A 23218-nucleotide genomic window follows, 5' to 3' on the forward strand; every position below is an offset into this window, starting at 1 on the left:
CCTTTTCTTGCGTCTGCGTTTACACACTTACCGCATCAATTTATTTTTTATAACCTAATTTAGGAGGCTGTGAAACACAGCAACCTTTTATTAACAGGACGTTTTAATGACACAGAAAATGTAAATGCTTATTAGTCGGCTTTCACCTCATGGTAAGGAATTTCAATAAAGATATCTCTATGATAATTAAAAGCCTATCCTCTTGACAACGTTTAATCTGAGTTCCTCTTTGCAAGCTGATACAGACTTGCAGGTGGTTCGTATCGGGGGCCCTCAACGTATGTCTAACCGTCAAACAAAGAGTTATTCCGAATGTTTAATTTCAGGAAGGCGTGTTACCCTCCTACATTCATTCCCGTTCGCAAACACGCATAAGACGAAAGTGCTGCGTGAAGAGCGTCGTTAGTCAAAACCAACGAACTAGCGTAACTCACCTCGCTTATATCGCTGTCATTTAGGCTTATATAAGAAATATATATATCTTATATCGACGCATCACGAATCGAAAAAGAGCTGTCCGTGACCAGCCCAGCTAGGTTTCTTTCATTTCGTACTTCGTAGTAGCGGCTAATAGTAGCTCACGAAGCAGAGCACTGAGTGTGGATATTGCAGAGAAGGTGTTCTATATACTGTCTCGTCACCCACCAAAAATTGCCCGCCGTGATACTGGCCATTCGTAGAAAATTGTATATGTGACGCCCAGCCATTTGCAACACCGCAACTTTGTTTTGCGATTGGAGAGTCCAGGTGAGAGAGAGGGTGCTTATGTAAAGACACGCTATTTTCTGCAGTAACATAGGAATGCATGAATGAATGCCTTCATTTATTGAGAAAAAAGAAGAGCAAGCATCAGTGGAAGCACGTCTCAGCAGATTGGGAAAGAAGCGGGGGACAAAGAGGAAAAGCTGGAGGTCGGGTGGCAGGCAAAGTCGCAGTTTAGGGGCGAGAGAATATAAGCAAGAGTTGGTGAAACCAGTTCAATTCTAGTGTAGACCTGTGATGTGGCGAGTAAATGATTGGAGTCACCGCCAAGCATCCGTCATTTACGGTAGTATAAGCACCCGCCGTTCTTGGTAACAAACGTTTACTGAAAACCAATCTTCGCAATTAATTATTCATCAGCCATACCTCGCCACGTATTTCTTAGTGGCAGGGTCAGTGGATTTCAACCACGCTGTCGCGACAAGTTACGACTATAACGTGGCGCTTGCGGTTACGGTTGCCATACTCGTGACTCTTACTATTGCGCGAATACTATAAACATGGGTTTACTGCACAAGTTAGTGAACAGACATTTTAGAACCACGTTTCTCACCTTACATACGCTCAACGCAAGCACCATTACAGTATGTTACGGTGCGCGTCCCTTCAAGACAGAGACGAAAACAAAACAACGCGTTAGAAGACAGGGTACCGACTTGGGCCTCGTGCCAAACATATCCAAGCCAACAATATTTATTTTATTTCAATAACCTAAAGGCCCAATGCGGGCGTTACGTAGGGGGGGATTCATCAAAGAAAACTTAACAATATACCACACAGAATATGAACGGCTGAAGACAGGAATAAACAAGTTAATAAGCCAGGTACAAGTTGACAGGGGAAAGAATGGCTAGGAACAGGTACTTAAATAATGCACATGTAGCAAAGCCCACAAAACAAAACGAAAATCGCACCTTCAGAAGTTACAAAACATGTCATCTAATATTCCACGGAACGTTACGGCCCACACGCAAACAATGAAAAAAAAACAAAAAAAACCCGCATATCATTCTACAGTGGAATTTTCTAAGCATGACCAAAGATCTCTTTGAAATGATGATGTTCCAGCGATATCCGCAATGCTAGAAGGAAGCGAATTTCACTCTTCAATAGCCAGGACCAAAAGTGAGTATTTGTATCGTTCTGTCCGAGCGAAAATGGGTTAGTCTTCTTCATGTGATCTACACAAGCCGGTGTGTGCGGCACCCGGGAGAAGATGTGAACTCGCGGATGGTGTGTTGCTGTGGTAGAGAGTATGGAAAAAAGATAAATGGCTGTGTTTTCTGCGCATGACCAGAGGCGAGACGGAGCGATATTTTCAGTATTGTTACACTTTGATACCGAGAGTAACGGAAACGGATGAATCGAGCAGCCTTGTTTTGTATAGATTTCAACATGTTAACAAGATAGGTATAATGACGGTTTCAGATCACGCATGCGTATTCTATCACAGGCCTGATTAGCATGTTGAATGCGTGTAGTTTTGTGTCCTGGTTGGCTTGGTGTAGTCGGCGTCTAAGAAGACCAAGTTTTTTTAAGTGTTTAGTAGTAATCAGTTCAATATGAGTGCTCCAGGATAAATACGAGCTAAAATTTACACCGCGGTATTTTACCGACGCTGAAGTTTCAATGATAGTATTATTAAATGTGTGGGCATTAAGAATCGCCTTAGCAGCGGAAGTAAACTTGAGATGTATAGTTGTGTCTGCGTTAATTACCATCTGTCCTACCGCACCAATGAGTTAGCTCATCAAGATCAGTCTGGAGAGCAATGATGTTAACAATCATCCCGTCGTTTCTATGCAAAAAGGTTATGTATTTAAACTTCTCGAGTGACAGTCCGATCCGCCACCTACGGGAGCGCTTGAAGCCGCCGGCGGCCATATTGTTAGAGGAAAAGGAGCACGGTTACAGTACGTGGCTGCAAGCACGCGCGACGCAACTGTGCTTGCGGTTCTGCGATGAAAAATGAAATGAGACCCCTATAGGAAATATATCAGTCCGGCATTGTGTGTCGCTGTTGTCAAAAAAAAAAAGAATGTCATGGTGGTGGGTGCCTTGTGTTCTGTGTACAATATGTTGCGAGAACTGAAAAACAGTCGTTTCCTGTTTTCTTCATTCAGTAACCTGCCGCGTGCATCGGCACTGTGATGCCCTTTCATCGATACGTGGTGCCGGGCCGTATTGGCAAAACATGACCTTGAAATATAGTATCCTTTTGCCATTTCTTAAAAAAATCACTATTTGTGTTAATGAGCGTTTTTGATTTAAACCTAGAAAACAAGAAAAATATTCAACGGTAGGTCTCATTTTTGTCCGGCGTTTCAGTTCTAGCTTAAAAGAGTTGGTGAAAGCAAATTTACAATAAAGCTAACGCGACCCACCATCTGCACGAAGCCGCAAGCCTACATGCGCTCCAATAAGGGTAACCTGCCAAAGTTAAAGTCATGCGTCACTGGCGGCTCAAGCAATCTTTACTTTTTTTTTCATTTCTGAATACGTTCTTCCTGCGTCTGCGGCAAAAACGAGAAGTGGGAAGGCAGGGAAACGGAAATTTGTACAGGCAGGTGGTAGCGTAATGGTTAGAGTGCCCATCTCCCAAATGCAAGATGCTGCATTTGGGAGATGGGCTCGAATCCCGGTGGTTTGTTTGGGAAGACAGCTTTCTGTACACTCTGGTGACTGCGACGCTCAGAATTAGGCGGCAGCCTGACGACAACGGTCGCCGTCAACGTAACAGAATAAGCGGGCGTGCAAGGTCCCACTTAAAGCCGAAAGTACATTCAGAGGAGATACGCTCTACTCTTGTCGGCAAAAAAAAAGTGATGAGTAACGAGCGGTGTTGTTGAGCGACGCTGTAGACCGATAATGTCACCATAGACAGGACCATGCTCCAATCCCGCTGCTCAGCGGAAATATACATCGACAGCATTTCAACTAGCGTGTTATTGATACTTCATTAAGGCCGTTGCGTGTTTGTGTTGTGTCTTGCAGGAGCTAGTAGTATAGGAGATGACATTGGAGAGAAGGCGGTGAGCGAAGTCCGCGAAAAGTAATTGAGGATAGCCATATTGAACGTCGACGCCGTGTTGAGGAAAGCCTGTGACTTCAGTTGCTCAGCCGACAGAAAGGCTTGAGTGGTAGCATACCGCTGGGCGTATTTGGTAACCACAGCGATAGACACACACTTTGCGGAAGTAAACAGGGGAAAGGGACGTAGTGAGTTGGCCGCCCTTTTCAAGCTCTGCTTCAAAAATGCATGTGGCGAAGTATGACGCACCAAATAGTATATGCCAACCCAAATGAATCAGCGCGGTCATACTTGCGCGACATGCCATGGTGGCCTGCCACCAGGACATCATGAAGTTGCAGCGATTACAGTTTTCATTGGGTACTTGAGAATAAAAACGAGCACATCAGAGACGTCCGAGGGATGTTTCTACGGTATAAGAATACATCGCTCTCACCCCCCCCCTCCAAATAACTAAATCACGAATATAAGCTTACGAATAGGGGCATCATAAGATCGAGCACTAGGGCGCTTGTTGATCTTGTTCAGGATGATGTCAGCGTTTCATTCAGCGTTTATTTCTGAGAAAATGAGTTGGAGTTACGTTTATCTGCATCACAATGGTGGGCGTAATCAGGCAAACATTGACAGCATTTCATTAGAGGGTGCCTGACTACTCTGTGGAGATTACGTTTAACAATGACAACAAACACAGAAAGCATTGCTTACATCGATTCGCACATACGTGGGATCCGCATAATTTTGTGACTATCAATTTAGATGCTTCAGAATGGCGCTCATTAGAGCAACATTTCCATCCACAGTGAGCATAAGCGGCTGCCGTATCCACAGTAGAATTGATTTAAATGGCTTTAATCCCATGGACATATCGTCGCCAACTTCCGTGGGAATTGAGTCGTCAAAATGGAATACAGGTGACAGGGAAATCAGGAGGTTGATGAACGGCAAGAAGGCGGAAGCTTGCGCATGACCTCAGGGATATAAAACGACTTTTTGAGCAGCTTGGTCAGGGGGCCATGCAATGGTATCCACGTCTATTAAAAATCCTCCAAAATATTAACAGAGGCCGACCAAAATGCGGGCATTTTGGGAAAGGTGAAGCCGCTGGAATTTTCACGACAGCCTTAGCCTAAATACAAAAAGATGACTTAAAATTAGGAATCCATAACGTTGACAGGGTGGCCAAATTCTGGCACAAATAAATCGGCTGTTGAAGCAGTTCAGCTGAAACGCAATGGTGCGAAATAAGGCGAGAATGTCGGCAAGTGTTGAACAAAGGTCAAGTAGGTCCTGCGGCCGACGCCAGCGCTCAGCAGCTGTCAAACGACTGCACGTATTAGCGAGATGCCTGGTCGTCAGTAATTACAGTATGATTCGGGTCTGAAATATTGGACGCGGACTCCATCACATTGAATACAGTGCATTCTACGGTGTCATTCTTGGACAGATGGTACCCATTCTCCAGCAATGAGGATGGGAACAAATTGTCTCACGGGCCGGCTGTCACCTTCCTCCTACTGCCAACATTCCTTTCCCTCCGTAGTTGCTTAGCTTGTATTCGGTTCGGCTGCTAATCACGAGGTCTCGGGATCGAATCCCAACCACGGCAGCCGTATTTAAATGGGTGTGAAATGCGATAACCCGCGTGCTTAGGGTTAGGCGCGCGTTAAAAATCCCAAGTGGTCTAAATTATTCCCGAATCCTCCACTACGGCGTGCCTCATAATGAAATCGTGGTTTTGGCAAGTAAAACCTCATAATGAGTTATGTGACATTCGTTAAGGATGTCCTGGGCAGTCGCACAACTCTTGAATACAATTAAGTGTCAGGAGTTGCGCGTGAGCTCCTTGAATATGTCATCATCATCATCATCATCATCATCATCAGCCTGGTTACGCCCACTGCAGGGCAAAGACCTCTCCCACACTTTTCCAACAACCCCGGTCACCTACTAATTGTGGCCATGTCGTCCCTGCAAACTTCTTAATCTCATCCGCCCACCTAACTTTCTGCCGCCCCCTGCTACACTTCCCTTCCCTTGGAATCCAGTCTGTGTATAATAGCTGTGTCTTACCAGTACTCACCTACGGGGCAGAAACTTGGAGGCTTACGAAAAGGATTCTACTTAAATTATGGACGAGGCAACGAGCTATTGAAAGAAGTGTAATGACGAAGAAGAGCACAGGAACAAGGCCAGCCAAATCGTCTCTTCCATGCCTGCTGTGCAACCAGTGGGCCAGCCGGATAGCCAGTGCTTGGCACGAGTGTGAGCCGTTCGAGGTACCAACTGTTCCTGCTCTGCGTCACCTGCCTGTTCAGTGCACCCATTACAATTGGTGGAGGTGCGGGGTACTCAAGAACATCTACACCCTGGAACTCCGGTCTCGGACTCTGCCTCCCGTCATGCTTGACTCTCCCCGGCCGACGCTGCCGCCACCCCCCGTTGCCTGCTCTGGCGCTGTCCCGCAACGCAATCCAGCGGTTTTCAACGGTATGGACGAACAGGACGTCAATGACTGGTTGGCTACGTACGAACGGGTGAGCTTGCACAATCGATGGGATGATACCGCCAAGTTAAATGCCGTCATATTCTACCTAGCGGGAGTGGCTCACCTGTGGTTTAAGAATCACGAAGCCGACTTTCAGTCCTGGTCCGCGTTCAAGACCAGTTTCGCTGCAGTTTTCGGTCGCCCTGCCGTCCACAAGTTGCGCGCCGAGCAGCGGTTACGAGGGCGAGCGCAACAACCCCGTGAAATGCTCACCTGTTATATTGAAGAGGTTCTCGACCTATGCAAACGTGTGGATGCGTCTATGCCGGAAAATGACAAATTGAAGCACATTTTGAAGGGCATCGCCCATGACATTTTCCAAATGTTGATAGCCAAGAGCCCGCGCACCGTAGCAGAGCTCATAAACTTGTGCCAAAGCTACGACGAGTTGAGGAGGCAGCGCGAGTTGACTATAGGCGCCCCTCAGTGGCTGACGAGGCCCTCTCTTCCATGACGGCCTTCTCTGATCGTTCCTCCTTGCTCACACAAATCCAAGCTTTCGTGCGGGAGGAAGTTGCACAGCAGGCATGGAAGAGACGATCTGGCTGGCCTTGTTCCTGTGCTCTTCTTCTTCATTACCATTCTTCATTACCGCAGCCATGGCCTAGTTGCAGAGCGCCCGCCTCGGCTGCGGGAGGCTGTGGGTTCGATTCCCACCGCCGCCGGGTACCCACTGGTTGCACAGCAGGCATCGAAGAGACGATCTGGCTGGCCTTGTTCCTGTGCTCTTCTTCTTTATTATAGAAGAATGATGGGTGTAACGTTAAGGGATAAGCAAAGAGGAGATTGGGTGAGGGAACAAACGCGAGTTAACGACATCTGAGTTGAAATCAAGAAAAAGAAATTGGCATGGGCAGAACATGTAATGAGGAGGGAAGGTAACCGATGGTCATTAAGGGTTGAATATGTGGATAGCCTTTATGGCGTTCGATAGCTGCTAGTCTACATTGCGGCTATATAATAAAGGCGGAACGGCAACATGGTAGACAATGTGGAGAACATACAAACCCCGCATATATTACTGCACAATAATTTTAAATAGCGTTCTTGCTTCACGCACGTGGATAGCCGCCATAGGAGACTACTTTCGAAACTAACTGCAAGTACTGTATATGTCGTACCCAAGGGTGTGCCTGTCCTGGTGGCCAGTAAATGTGACGTAATATTGCGAGCAGCTTCGGTCATAGCATGCTAACGGATGACGACACGGACTGAAGTGACTAGCGCAAGAGTCGACAATAGAGAGACGCTACAAGGACAAGCGCCCAGTTGGAAGTTTGCGCTTATCCTTGTCGCCTCTTTAGTGTCCCGTGTCCACTCTTGCGCTAGTCACTTTAGCATGGAATACCAACTAGCCCCCTCTCACACCCTGCGACGACACAGGGACCGTTTGCTCAACTCTTGTTTCGTGACTTTTGTGTCAAGGTGAAAAACCGACATATCCATGTATATGTCTTAATACTTAAGCACATCTAGATTTGCAGCTGCAGCGATAGCCCATAAGTGCACATTGCCAAGTCGCTAGTGAAATAATTGTGTGCACCTTAACGAATTCGATAAGGGAAAATCAAAATCCATCCATGACGGCGTCTCTAGTAGGCGCGGTGCAATGTTCGGACGTTAACAATGTATGCCGATTGAAGACAGGCTGCCCCGAAGTGCTTCTGACGGTTAGGCTAGCTTCTTTACTCCGTAGAATTAAAAAAAATGAAAAAGAAAAGGAAAAGAGAAGAAAAAAAAGAACCGAATCAAAAGCCCAGAATCAACAATTGCTCGTTGCGAGTAAACGCTGGATGACAAGCAATTTCCAGGCGACGAGCGAATACGCTTGATCAATAACACTGATAATGCCGGCGGGACAAGCACATTGGCGAAGTTCAATGCGCAGGGATAGCTTTTGCTTTTTTTATTTTTGTTTGGTTGACGTCATCACGCGTCACCGCGGGAAGTTTGAAAAGTTTAAGGTGAGTACGCCACGTGGTGGCATTCACGCGAACTAAACCTTTGTGTCCAGAAAAGCTGGATACGCTCATCATATCGTCCGATTGCGCTTTCGAGCTGCGTCGGCAAAGTGATGGAAAGAATGATTCTTGCCCGATTGAAATGGTACCTAGAACGATTCAACATCTATCCGAACGCCATGACAGGCTTCCGTCGAGGTCGCACGTCCATAGACAACGTCATTGACATCGTAACATGGGTCCAAAATCAAAAAAGCCTCAAGCGCCTGTCTGCGGCACTATTTCTGGATATAAAAGGAGCCTACGATAACGTCGCCCATGAGGCCATACTAAACTCACTTGAGGCTGTTGGAGTTGGTGGCCGGATGTATCAATGGATTCAAGACTATTTGACTGAAAGGCGTTTTTTCTTACAGACCGAAGACGGCCCAACTTCAGACCATTACATCTGCCGTGGTGTGCCGCAAGGTGGAGTGTTGAGCCCTATTTTGTTCAACCTCGTCCTGGTAGGACTAGCGGATTACCTACCGCAGACAGTACATGTCTCAATATACGCCGACGACATTTGCATCTGGGCCTCTGCGGTCACTCGCCCTCAGCTAAGAGCCAGGCTTCAGCGGGCGGCAACCATGACGGCTTCTTATCTCCGAGAACAAGGCCTCAGTGTGTCTACTGAGAAGTGCGCATTACTTGGTTTTACGCGGAAACAAATGTCATCGTATCCTGTTACCATCAATGGTCAAGCTGTATTCTATGTTAAGACACATCGCTTTCTAGGCGTCATCATTGACCGCAACCTCTCGTGGAGCCCTCACTGCGTCTATCTGAAGAAGAAGCTAGTCGCCATTGCTCAGGTCTTCAAATTTCTATGCGGGAAAAACTGGGGTACACCAGTCCACTCTATGTTGCAGCTGTACAGGGTTTTGTTTCTCGGACTCCTACGTTACAGCCTACCAGTGTTGTCAAATGCATGCAAGACGAACTTTCGCACCTTGGAGAGCATACAAGGGCAAGCCCTACGCACGTGTTTGGGGCTGCCTCGGTGCACGTCAACAGCGGCAACAATTGCCATCGCAGGAGACCATACCATCCAGACACATGTAGCTGTCGACTCTCTCAGAGCGCACATTCGCCATCTGTCAAGGATCCCCGACCACCATTTGGCCTCCCTACCAGCCGAGAGACCTCAAGCGACCTTTTCACGAGTCATTAACGCTCATCAAGGGTACATACCAGCAAGTTTTACACCGGCGGCGAAGCCTTCCTCCCCCCTGTGGTGCCTGCGACAGCCTCAAGTGAATTTTGATATTCCTGGAATTACAAAAACGTCCAATCATCCATCGCCGGCTCTGAAGCAACTTACACTCCTATTACTGCACCAGACGTATCATGACCGCATACACATATATACCGATGGTTCAACCTCACCTACCAGCTCAACTGCCGCATTCGTCGTTCCAGCCAAGAACGTTACAGTTAATTTCAAACTGTCGCACACGACTACATCTACATCGGCAGAACTTGCAGCTCTCCATGCCGCTATGATGTACATCACCGAAGAGCCAACAGAGAAGTGGGTCGTATTTTGTGACTCTAAGGCAGCCCTTCATAGCATCAAGTCCGCGTTACGTCACAGAACTTACGAGCAAATGATATCTGAAATCAGGGAACTGCACCACCATGCTCTGGAAAGAGGACACCACATTGTATTTCAGTGGATTCCTGCTCACTGTGGCATCGTCGGCAACAACCTAGCTGACAAGGCTGCCCGGTGTGTCCACGAAGATACAAAGACGCGTCCAACACCTTTGGCGAGGTCGGACGCTGCCAGAGAACTTCGCCTACTTGCGCGCAAGAAGTCCCAAGATCTCTGGACATCAAGTGGCTTCAATTGCAGATTACGTCAACTGGACCCCACGCTACGGCTACAACTGCCACCTAGCCTTTCCCGCGGCGAAACAACCTTGTTGTGTCGCTTGTGGTTGGGAGTGGCGTTCACGAACGCATACTCCTACCGTATGGGAATGGCCGAGAGCCCGATGTGCGACTCCTGTGGGTGCGAGGAGTCCATCGAGCACGTATTGTGTACCTGCCCTCGCTTCGATGTCCAACGCCTCTCTCTGCGGGCAACTTTACACAGACTAGACTCGAGACCATTCACCGAGTCAAAGATACTCGGACCGTGGCCACAACCGTCACTGGCTCGAAAAGCGATTCGTGCACTAGTGCGGTATTAAAGTGCACGGGCTTAAGAGACCGCTTATAGTGTCATTGTATAAGGTGTCCCTCCCACATGTACTCAGTGCTGACTCTCTCCCTTTCTTCCTCTTTCTATTCCCCTTTCCCCCACCCCCAGTGTAGGGTAGCAAACCGGATGCTGTTCTGGTTGACCTCCCTGCCTTCCCTACCCTTGCTTTCTCTCTCTCTCTTTCATGCTCTTTTTTTCTTCAAATACAACTTCGTCATTGCCTTGGAAAGATTCAACTGTTACTTTTTGGATGTAATTTATTGCCGCTTCTCCTTCCAGTCTGTTTTCATCTTCGTCTAGGATAAGTTGTTGTATTGTTGTTGACTTCCTGCCTAATAATTTTATGTGATTCCAAAATATTCTATGTGCGGCCTTCTTTTTCTCACGTATTTCTGACAGCCAACGTTCACTTTCACCTTTTAATTTTGCTTGCACCAGTATTTGAACCATAGACTTTTTCTTTCGGTATATTTCCCATTTGCTGGTTACTTCATCCTGTGGCAACTGCGCCTTCTTTGCCTTCCTGTGTTCTCGAGATGCTTTCTGTCGCTCGGCGATCGCTTCTCGTATCTCCCTGTTCCACCATCTTGTCGGTTTCTTTTTTCCTTTCCATCAAACATGTTGTTTCTCTTTCCGTATTTCTGTCGTTATTACACTTAGAAGCTCACCATATTCCCACTCCTTACTTGGCCATTTGCCAAGTTCTTGCTCAACTCTAGTGACTATATTTGCTATTTGTTCAGCGTTCAAATTTGGACTGGCCATTTTGCTCGCCTTGCTCTCTTTCCCAACCACATATCCCATTTTCAAAATGATGCGTTTATGGTCACTCCCTATGCTGCTAAACCTTTCCTCATTGATGACCATTTCTCTCAACTTATCATGAATTTCTTCTGTCGTCAGACAGTAATCAATGGTCGATTGCCGGTTTCCCACTTCCCACGTGATCTGTCCTTCACACTTAGGCCCTGTATCCACGATCACGAGGTTATGTTGCTCACAAAGGTCTAGCATTGACTTCCCATTATTGTCGGCATAGCCATCTAAATCCTGTATGTGGGCATTCATGTCACCTAATAGGACGATTTCAGCACCATTTCCGACACCCTTAATATCAGCGCTTATGCATTCCACTAACTCTTTATTTTTCTCTGTGCAATTTGTTCCGGTCCACAAATACGTAACGCCCAGCCAAGTTTCTTTCCCACTCATTGTACCTGATAACCAATGATGCTCTTGACATTGTGAATTTACTCTTTTCCATTTGGCTCTCTGATAGATGAGCGTTCCGACTCCCCCTCCCTTTCTTTCCGACTTAGTTCTGTTGCACCTTTCCCAAGCATAATTCTCGATAACTGGCGGCTCTTCTGAGTTTCTAATGTGCGTCTCTGTAACCGCATACACCCCTATTTGTTCTCTATCTAACTGCTCCTCAATCTCTGCCCACTTTTCCTTTCTTCTGCCGCCCTGCATGCTTATGTAGCCTATTGCATGGCGAGCTCTTTTTCTTGCTTTCTTCCTTTTTCTGTTATCGCCGGCGATGCTCTTCTGATGTTCCCCTAGGGGACCTTCTTTATTACTACCTACTCTGACCTCCTCAGCCCCCGCGGGCCCCCTAAAAAAGCAACAGCGCGACCACCAAGTCACCAGCCCACTTCTCGTGCTGGCCTGTAATTGAAGTGGATCCCGTCTCGTTTAAAACCACCACAGCTTCTCACTTCCCCGTTTACTTCGACAACATCGAAGCCTTTCTCTCGGCTCATTTTCCATATTGCCTCATTAGCAGCCACTACGGCTCTTTGTACGTGACTGTCACGCACAGGCACCTTCGGCAACGTGCACACCACGATCTGCACCTGAGGGGATAGCCCGCGCAAGTCGCCCACCCCCTTCGCCAAGCGCTGGGCTAGTCCTGGCCCTTTCCTGTTTGACGTCATTTAGCCCACCTGCTACTGTGACAAGGTTGCGCCATGGGCATTTTCCGCGAGCTTTTCTATTGCTCTCTCCATGACAGAACCCAGTGTCTGCCCTGGGAATGTCCCTACCGCCACTCTTTTGTCGCCTTTCACCCTCTCCACAATTGCCTTTGAGCACCCAGCCAGGTTTGAGTCGCCAGCGATAATCACCCTTTCACTCTCTCCTACCTCGCCCTGCTTCGCTTTGTCCTTTTCCGCGTGATTCGAACTCGACAAGCGGCATTGTCCCCTGGGCTCCTGCTTATTCCGCGTGGCGGCCTCAAGGTAGGTGCCGCTTTTTCCAGCTAACCCTTCACCTTGCATGCGTTCCACGTATTTCGCTGACCCTCCCTGGCCTGTCGCGTCGGGGGTCTGCGTTCCATTGTCACGCACATTCTTGGTCACAATGGCGGCCCTGTTCAGCTTTTCCTCGGCTGCTTCAAGTCTCTTTTCATCTGCCTTCCGTGCATCACGCTCCCTGTTTAGCTCATTTTTGAGCTCTTGCACCTGTTTGAGAAGCTCTTTCTCGAAAGCCTTTATTCTCTGCAGCCTAGTATCGACATCACATTGTGTGCCGCTTGATTCGACACCCTCTCCATTCTCATTCTCATCCGTCTCCTCATCTGCCTTGAGGGACCCGCCGTGTACTGCCTGCTTTACCGGCTTTCTCGCCATGTATTGCACGGATTTTTCCAAATACTATAATACTGTAATAATTCCACCAATGCAAATACTATAACACTATATCAATGCAGAGCACTTGCCTTTTAGCAAAAACCGATACATACAGGATCCAAATCCTCAAAATGCCGCAAAGCAACTCTCACCACTGTTTCAAAAACAATCAATGCCGCGGGGACCGAAGGTATGACACGCTCTGGCACGTGCTCAACAACGCGGCCACGCTCTCACTTTTCTACCAAAACACGCACAGTAAAACCACTAATAGCTATTTGTCTTTCCCCTTCCAAGCTACCATTTAAAGACTACAAACACTCAACGTCCCACCCGGCTGCACGTGTTGGAGAACGTGGCACGAAAGGACGCTCTAACCATCCTGCAAAACAAATGTACACGAAGCACACCCGCGCACCCGAAATACGAGGGACAAAAAAAAACCACCCAATTTTTATGTAAAGGCAAAAAAAAAGAGCAAATAAAAAAACAAATAAAAAACAGACGCAAGCTCAAAGCATGCACAAAAACTTGTGATTTCGTCGCCGCCCCGAAAAGCCCGTTCATTCGCCACAAAATCCAAACGAGACGCCACAGGCCACACGCCACAGTAGACACTCGCCACAGTAGCGCAGCGCCCTCTTCCCCGCCAAGTATCCAAACTGGTTTCTTCGGCGCTTCGGAAAAGGGCGCCCACTCCCGACAAGGAGAACTATAGAGGCTAGAAGGTTTTCCTAGTGCCACGACCGAGCCGGCGCAGCTGAAATAACTTGCTATGCGCAAGGCAGATGGCGCTACCGCCCGCTGGCGCGCGGGCGGGCGCGAGAGGCCCTTATGGGTGTAGTGCTCTCTGGTTCAGTCGGTAGATCGTGTGTGTGCTGCTGTCACTGCCTTGACAAGGCGTTAAAGTGCTAAAGACAGTGCAAACTCTGGCACAGGTTCTCTTGTCATTTAGATTCGACCCGGACTAGCTGTAACACCGACAGCGTGGCGCGGCAGGAGCAAATGCAAGCGTCACGTCGGGCCCGACCTACTGCGCCGTAAAGAAGCGTAAGAACACATCTGGTACATGATACCGAAACGAGAAAATGAAGCGGGACAAATCGCAGGGTGGAATGTCCTTATTACACAAGGTTCCATGGCAACAATATACTAATGCCTTTCCTTGTGCGAAGTGCCCTGTGCGAGGCTACCGACAGCGCCTCATTTTCAGCAGCTTTTTTCTTTTATCGCTGCGCTCTTTGTTTACTGACTTTACAAGAAAATGCATCCTAGTCAAGGCGTAAAACTTCATCACTTCTGTCATAATTCGACGTCCATGCTCCTCGTAGCTCACACCTTGAATCTCACGTCCCTGAAGAAAATGCAGAAAGCTGACCATGCTATCTGCGTGTAGCTTATTGCGACTGAAAAACACCGTAAATGCGTCCTCAAGCTTTGCTATGAGCTGTTCAATTGGCCTTGATGGATAAACTAAGCCTCCATGGTCAAAATTTCGAATAAGCGAGGCATTGTTGTTTAACTCGGCTTGCAAAGAAAAAGTGCTGAAACAAGTTGCACATTCAGGGCAAGGTAATCTTTTAAGGATTTTTCTGACAACATACCCAGCTACATAAAAAAAAATTAGTCTGCTGTCACTTTTTTTTCGTCTACACAGCCCTGAGGATCGCTCAGGCTGCTGTGCTCCTAGAGCAGCTGTGCATGCAGCAGAAGCCAAGTTTCCGCCATCCAGTAAATTACACAAGTTCAGTTATTCGCGCATTTTTTTTTTTGGGGGGGGGGAGTGACGTAAGATGGTTGCAAGGAGGCAGTCACTACTTCTGCAGGTACCTTTGCTCCTTTTGGAGGCTTTGCGAGGCTGTAGAAAGCCAGGTTGTTGATAATTATCAAAAACTGCCCCACTATTGGATGATCATTGCAACCGAAGCACTGGCACGCAATACCAAATACATTCTCCATCCTGTCTTGGTTTAGGTTTGCGGTCAACAGGTACTTGTATTGCAGGGACGTGGTCAAGTATTTTACAAGCGGCAGGGTACTTTGCAGCGTTACACACAGCCCAAGGGCAGTTCCTGCACTTAAAAAGCCGTCACCATGCTGTACAGCATATTCCTCTCATTCGTTGAGAAAAACAATAAACTCATTCAAAAACTGTGCACTTCCTTGAATCAGCACGAAGGCCTTTTGACGGGATTCTAAACGACATTATAAAAATTAGTCTTTCCATTAGTTTTGCAAACCGTTCTGTCATGTCGATGTTTCTGACGTTGTCCCTTTGCAAATGCGGATCAGGAGCTGTGGGCTCCTCATCCGCATGAAGATACATTCCAACACCCACAGCTGATAGAACCGCATGCCCCGGGTTGACTTTCTGGAAGCTGCCTCGAAACATGCCTTCAGACCAAGGCGCTGCTTTGGAAGAAGGCCTCCGATTTTCTCCTTTGACTTTATTGAAATTTAGACAATATACAGTTGTCCGGGTGAAGAGGGCTAAAGGTGTCACACGTGGTCACCTGACTAGGCCCTAGACACCCTGAATTCACGCAGGCAGTTTCGACATGGTAAGTTAATTGCGAAGCACAATTTTTTTTTTACAGGAAGGTTATAACAATTCACATACAGCAATATACATACACTGTACATTCAAATCAATTTAATTAATTATGTATAATACCTACAAACATGTTCACTTGACCAAGAAAAAACAAAGCAAGGAATCCTAACTGGATCTCCTATACGACAATAAAAAAATGTTCACATGACAAATATGTTCACTTGACAAAAAAGAACAAAGGAAACAAATTTCTAACTGGTTTATACACGATTTAAGAAAAATCTCTTTGCCTGGTTTCGGAAAGCAGCACAATAGTTGGCATGGACTGCGTGAGTGCCCGGAGGTCTTTGACGGTCTTATTGAAAGTTTTTTTTTTCTTTGGAGGGGGGGGGGCGGAGTAAGTCAAGGGATTTTCGCTTCCCTTGCATTTATTTGTTTCAAAGTCGCTAGTCGTTTCTTATGCTGCCTGCTGAACTGGTTCAAGATAAGCTTTCTTGAGTATCTGCATCGTAGGCAAGTACTGCATATCGGACGTCGCCACAGTGCAGGTTTTCGAGAAGTACGCTTTTCCATACTGTGTATGTTGGCCAGGTGAGAGAGGCTCAATCGAACAGCCGGGACAAAGTAGCAATTTATCAAGTCCTTTGAGCGTAGCGTTCGTCGAAATGCCTTGAGCACACACCACAGGTTTCGTCGAGAGCCTTGTCATCTCGCGTTATGTTTCGAGCCCATTCTTGCAACCGATGAAAGTCGGACGGGGCGCGGAACGACACTTTTTCTTTCGACGTCTTGTAGCCACCTTTGCAGAGCGGCACGAAACACGTGCGACCTTTTTTGTCGTCATTATCACACGTGCATCGAGAGGCACAAACAAATCACGCACAAATCCCAGCCCGCGCGCACTTTCCAACTGGCTGGGCGAACGACGCGCATAGAACAGCGCGGCCAAACCCACTCGCCTGGTAGCTGCAGCGCCACCTACGCAGTGCATCCAAACTGGTTTCACAGGGGCCCCTTGTAATGGCGGCTGTTCACGACACTAGGAAAACCTTCTAGCCTCTGTAAGGAGAACCTTTCTAGCCCACCTCGGATGTACCATATTGCATCAGAGGTCAACACGCAGCTCTCGCCATCTAGTAGCAGCACGCGGAAGTACGCAGCGCGCGAAAATTCGACGATGCGCGTACGTGGAATCGGGACACCGAACGCAATTGCTTCTGGATCGCATTTTTTCCCCCAATTTTGCGCTGAGAAGTTTGGGTTGCGGCCTTGACACGGGTGCAGCCCTTACAAGCATCTCTACGGTATAGCTGTTCAAGTTCCGATACGACATCTAGAAAGCAAACTTGTCCTTCCGGCTTGCTGCTGGCCACCGATAATGGTATAATTGGAGACCGATCATCGCGTCGAAGATGTCAAAATATTTCGGTACGTCAACGACTACCTAGTTCGTTTGCACGAATCTCGACACCGAGCATCAATTCTGCAAACGTTTTTCCAGAAGGAGAACTCTACCTTGAAATGGATTCATCCGCACCTGGGGGACCATGGGTCAAGAATGCAAAGCAGCAGGCTGCAGAAACGATACAGTTGATACGTCGGGTTGCGATGAAATCAGGCGGAGCGAGCACCAACACGGCTCGCCTTCTTGTCCGTTCTGTATTACAACCACGACTCGTCTACAGAGCCTACTTTCATCATCTCACGAAGGCACAATGGGCTCGCCTTGAGGCTATTAATAACAAAGCCATGCGGGCCACAACGAGACTACCACGTCTCACTCCGTTGCCAATCCTACGGGCCGAGTCCCAACTCAACACTATCGACGAACTCGTACACCGTCGATGCGTGCGCGCCCTAAAGCCATCAAATTTCTGCTCGGCTGCTTCACTGGCCCGGTACATGGGACACGAAGTAGACAATACAGCATCTACGAGACCCGATGTAGCTCCAAAGGGTACAATTAAGTGACAATAAGCCTCTTGGTCGTCTGTATAGCCCGCTTCCTCGTCAGGCGAATGCCCAAGTTTTCCGCCTTCGTCGCGCCTATGATAATCAAGACGATGAGACTCTTGTAGCATACACTGATACCAGTGTTAATGGCACCAGGATGCACACAGTTATCGTGTGTCCATTTATACCAGAGGCAGGCTAGCCGTGCTCGTATGTTGCCGATCCTACACCACCGGCCTACCTTGCCGAGCTTGCTGCCATACGAGACGGCTTGGCCGCGTTGCTACCTACTGTTTAAGAAGCTCGATACTCTCAGCTCATCAATCGCACAGACTCTACACAAGCCATCCACGACATACGTAGGGTATCTCGGTCTACTCTATTCTCAGATAGAATTCACCGTCTTGCTGCCACTATGAATATCCTCATACACGTCCAGTGGATGCCTCGAGCAGCCCTGCCGGGTGTCCCTGAAGCAGATATGGCAACCCACCTACAGATTATAACATAACCACTTCCACATTTTCCTGAAGACGCCTGTGCACGACTGATCCGGGAAAAGGAAAACCTCCGACGTACCACACGAGCTCTCATACCTCCTTGTGGGTCAGACATCCCTGGTGGTTTAACCCGCCGAGAGGAGGCTACGCTAAGGAGGCCGCGTATCGGGGTCGCGCTCACCGCGTCTGTGACCGCTCTCTGGCCACAACAGTACCATGGTCCTTGCGGCTCATTGTGCCGATATTGTAACACAGAAATCCAAAATGTGACAGTGGCACACCTACTATGGACGTGCCCAGGACTTCATATAAGCCGTCTCCGCCACCTCCGGGACACAGGCCTTTGGCCTGGCTGCCCACCCGACCTTGAACGTTGGATTCGTGGACCACATGATCGTTCACTCCTAGATTTATTGCACGAGTCGAATCTGTTCGTGCACTTTTGACATCCTTTGTATTACGCCTAATGGCGTGCTTTCTAATTAAAAAAGAATGGGCTGGGGTGCGTTTGGCAGGTGTTCTCAGATCATCAACAGCAGGTTGCCATTATCCCTCAAGAGAAAAGTGTGTAACAGCTGTGTCTTACCAGTACTCGCCTACAGGGCACAAACCTGGAGGCTCACGAAAGGGGTTCTACTTAAATTGAGGACGACGCAGCGAGCTATGGAAAGAATGATGGGTGTAGTGTTAAGGGATAAGAAAACAGCAGATTGGGCTAGGGAACAAACGCGAGTTAATGACATCTTAGTTGAAATCAATAATAAGAAATGGGCAGGACATGCAATGAGGAGGGAAGATAACCGATAGTCATTAAAGGTTATGGACTGGATTCGAAGAGGAGGGCGGCGTAGCAGTGGGCGGCAGAAAGTTAGGTGAGCGGATGAGGTTAAGAAGTTTGCAGGGGCAACATGGCCACAATCAGTACATGACCGGGATAGTTGGAGAAGTATGGGAAAGGCCTTGGCCCTACAGTGGGCGTAACCAGGCTGCTGCTGTTGCTGATGATGATGGTGATTATTATTATTATTATTATTATTATTATTATTATTATTATTATTATTATTATTATTATTATTATTATTATTATTATTATTATTATTATTATTATTATTATTATTATTATTGGGCACAGGTATGGAGGGTTTGAGCTGCCACCCAAAATTTTCTTTTAGAAGCAATGGTATTTAAGTTTCCTTTTCTCTTCAGCAAAGTAATTTTGAATCTTTTTGTATGCTTCAAGTTTACTTGTACATTTTCATCGACTCGTTGCCTCCGATCTGCCTTCTAACTGACGAAACTACCTTGGCCTTACTCGGCGCCAGGGCGCGGCGAGGAGTCTCACCCGTGAACGAAGTCGGCGTAGAGGAACTTCCCGCGCAGCGCCGTCAGCGCGCGGCCCCCGTACACGACGCCCCCGACGATGGCCTGTGCGCCGCCGGCCCGGCTGTAGCGGAACACGGGGCCGTCGCTGTCCACCGCCGCCAGTCCGCCTGTGTGGAACGCGACAGTTCCCGCAGGTGGTACAAATTATGAGGTCTTACGTGCCACGATCTGATTAGGAGGCACACCGTAGTGGGACACTCCCGATTAATTTTGACGACTTGGGCTTTATTAACGTGCACCGCAATCGAATTAGACGGGCCTTTTTTGCATTTCTCCCCCATCGAAAAGCAGGTGCCATGGCCGGGGATTTGATCCCGCGACCTCGTGCTTAGTCATCATCCTCATCAGCCTGGTTATGCCCACTGCAGGGCAAAGGCATCTCCCATACTTCTCCAACTACCCCGGTCATGTACTAATTGTGGCCATGTCGTCCCTGCAAACTTCTTAATCTCATCCGCCCACCTAACTTTCTGCCGCCCCCTGCTACGCTTCCCTTCCCTTGGAATCCAGTCCGTAACCCTTAATGACCATCGGTTATCTTCCCTCCTCATTACATGTCCTGCCCATGCCCATTTCTTTTTCTTGATTTCAACTAAAATGTCATTAACTCGCGTTTGTTCCCTCACCCAATCTGCTCTTTTCTTATCCCTTAACGTTACACCTATCATTCTTCTTTCCATAGCTCGTTGCGTCGTCCACAATTTGAGTAGAACCCTTTTCGTAAGCCTCCAGGTTTCTGCCCCATAGGTGAGTACTGGTAAGACACGGCTATTATACACTTTTCTCTTGAGGGATAATGGCAACCTGCTGTTCATGATCTGAGAATGCCTGCCAAATGCACCCCAGCCCATTCTTATTCTTCTTATTATTTCTGTCTCATGATCCGGATCCGCCGTCACTACCTACCCTAAGTATTCCCTTATCCATTCCAGTACCTCGCTACCTATTGTAAATTGCTGTTCTCTTCCGAGCCTGTTAAACATTACTTTAGTTTTCTGCAGGTTAATTTTTAGACCCGCTCTTCTGCTTTGCCTCTCCAGGTCAGTGAGCATGCATTGCAATTGGTCCCCTGAGTTACTAAGCAAGGCAATATCATCAGCGAATCGCAAGTTACTAAGGTATTCTGCATTAACTTTTATCCCCAATTCTTCCCAATCCCGGTCTCTGAATACTTCCTGTAAACACGCTGTGAATATCATTGGAGAGATCGTATCTCCCTGCCTGACACCTTTCTTTATTGGGATTTTGTTGCTTTATTTATGGAGGACTACGGTGGCTGTGGAGCCGCTATAGATATCTCTCAGTATCTTTATATACGGCTCGTCTACACCCTGGTTCCGTAATGCCTCCATGACTGCTGAGGTTTCGACAGAATCAAACGCTTTCTCGTAATCAATGAAAGCTATATATAAGGGTATATGCGGTCGCCGTGGCCGGGATTCGATCCCGTGATCTCGTGGTCAGCAGCCCAACACCATAGCCACTAAGCAACCACAGCGGGTGACGCTACCATAGTGTGCTCCGATAGTTGGAGCGGTTTTGTAAATCTCAACCATGTACTTTTGTTGAATCTATTCCTTTCTCTTCATTCTCCTAAACGTCGCTCGGAACCCTTTCTCCCAGTACCTGGCACGGCACCATCCATGGAAAGTTCGTTGGCCGCACGGACCTCCGACTTCACAACAACATTCAACGCTTTCACTGAATCCTTGCAACCTTCGTATGGTCTTCAACTTTTCAGGCCATGAGGAGAGACAAAATTTTTAGGTATATTAGTGAAGGTGGGCTGGGCTTAGTACATCTTTATGTGCGGCAAATAGTGCCTCGTTGTTTTTTTCTTTTTTCGCCATACTTCGCATCCTATAATTCGGTCACTCATGCAAGTCGCACTTGTTAAGGCGTTACCTGATTTAGTAGTTTCTTCCAATTTTTTGTAGCGTTTATGCTTGTAAGAGTTCATGCAAATAGTTTACTTGGCGGTTCGTTTTGTGGCAGTTTGGTTTTCCACTGTATAAATGTACTCTGTGTCACGTAAAATGTTATCCAAAGGTTTACTGGCCATGCTATTCCCACCTCCATTTTATATATCACTATACATTAAATGGCCAGGCCACAATGTGCTAAAGCGAGTTCGTAAAATGTGTACATCCCCTTGCTGAAAACATTCCTTTCTAAACTTCATAGGGAAACCATGCCGGTAAAAATATGGCGACAAAAGAAAGGGCATCTTTGTCTCAGCTGTTAACTGTCGCCTTTGTGATGTGCCAGAGACAATTGAACATTGTTTTAGATGCATCGACGCCATCCTACTTTGGGATGTTCTCCAATGGACTTTAAAAAAATCTTTGAGGTTATCGCTCATACTGAGCGGTACTGTTGCCGACATCTGGTGATAATGCACCTTTCGATGTGTTTTTTAATCTTATGGGAATCCAGAGTTCTTGGAAAAATTGAGTGATAGACCGAAACGCCGAAACGGTTGTATTACAAGGGTACATTTCATCCAGATGACACTACACCTAAATTATGTTTATGATTTACTCGATATACAACCGGACTGGTACCCCGTTTTGGTGAGGTGCCTATCCTATACCACCCTTCTCAAATGAAACCAGTGCTTCCATCCACAGTATGAACGCTGCCTCTTCAGTGTGTGACTGTGATTGTGCCCTTCATTCTCTGACTGTGCACAACTGGTGAATATCGGGTTGAATGCTACTCTGAAAACAAAAAAACCATGTATGAAAGAAAAAAAATGCCGATGATTACGTTACTTCCTGATGCGAAATTTTGTGCGCAGCTCTTCGGCTGTTTTGGTTTTTCAATATATTCAGGCAGAGAATTCGATCAAGACATGTATCTACAGTTACATAGATCTCTTTATTCTTCGCACCATAATCCTTCTTCAATAAACACTTCACTCCCCGTTCTTTATTGAGATGAAGGAAGATTTGTGGTCTGAGAAATAGATGGATATATGCTCGACTTGTTGAACCAATGCCTGGTTCGGCCTAGCGCACCTCTGGATTCTTGCGGCAACGACGCTGGGCCTCGGCTCGGGCACCTCGTTTAGCAGCAGACGAATGACTTCCACTTGTTCCCCAGCTTATGCTATGCTATGCTATGGTGGGAGTCTTGCGATAACAGTAACTGCATGAAACAAAATAGATACGGCACCCCTGCCCCGGTCACACTTGGAGCAACCACCCCTTAAAGCAAGGCACTGGATCCGCTACTGCAACAGGCGGTACAGTGAAAAAGTGTTACTGGACCATTGACCAGATATATAAATAAAGCGAGCCATCAAGTCTCTAACGCAGGCCTAGATTCAAGGTGCGAACGAACCCTTGAAACACGAAGTGCCTGTCCTCATCCCTATCTTTCTCTCCCTAAGGGAAGGCTGGACGACTATCTGCGTTCCCTCCAATATATTCTCTCATCTCTCTCACTTTCAATGCAACTTCGCTTCACTAGAATCCAACATTGGTGTTGGATGTACAAAATTATTTTGTAACTACGTGGAGCCTGAAGGACAAACAACTCCGTAATCTTTAGTGCAGCTTCGCAGCGGCATGGCGCTTTTGTACAAAATAAATTTGTGACATTTTCCAGTTATTATTCTACGGTTATGCGAATTAACTCGAACCG

General features: G+C 47.3%; 1 protein-coding gene across 1 annotated transcript in view; it reads right to left on the reverse strand.

Moving 5' to 3' along the window:
• Window positions 1-23218, reverse strand: part of LOC135919927 (HHIP-like protein 1) — a 97674-nt gene that overhangs the window by 14681 nt on the left and 59775 nt on the right. Inside the window, exon 5 of the mRNA XM_065453942.2 lies at window positions 19530-19677. Coding sequence (XP_065310014.1) covers window positions 19530-19677 — 148 coding nt within the window. The remainder of the gene's footprint in view (window positions 1-19529; window positions 19678-23218) is intronic.

Source organism: Dermacentor albipictus, chromosome 3, assembly GCF_038994185.2.
Source record: "Dermacentor albipictus isolate Rhodes 1998 colony chromosome 3, USDA_Dalb.pri_finalv2, whole genome shotgun sequence".
Classification (NCBI taxonomy): Eukaryota; Metazoa; Arthropoda; class Arachnida; order Ixodida; family Ixodidae; genus Dermacentor; species Dermacentor albipictus.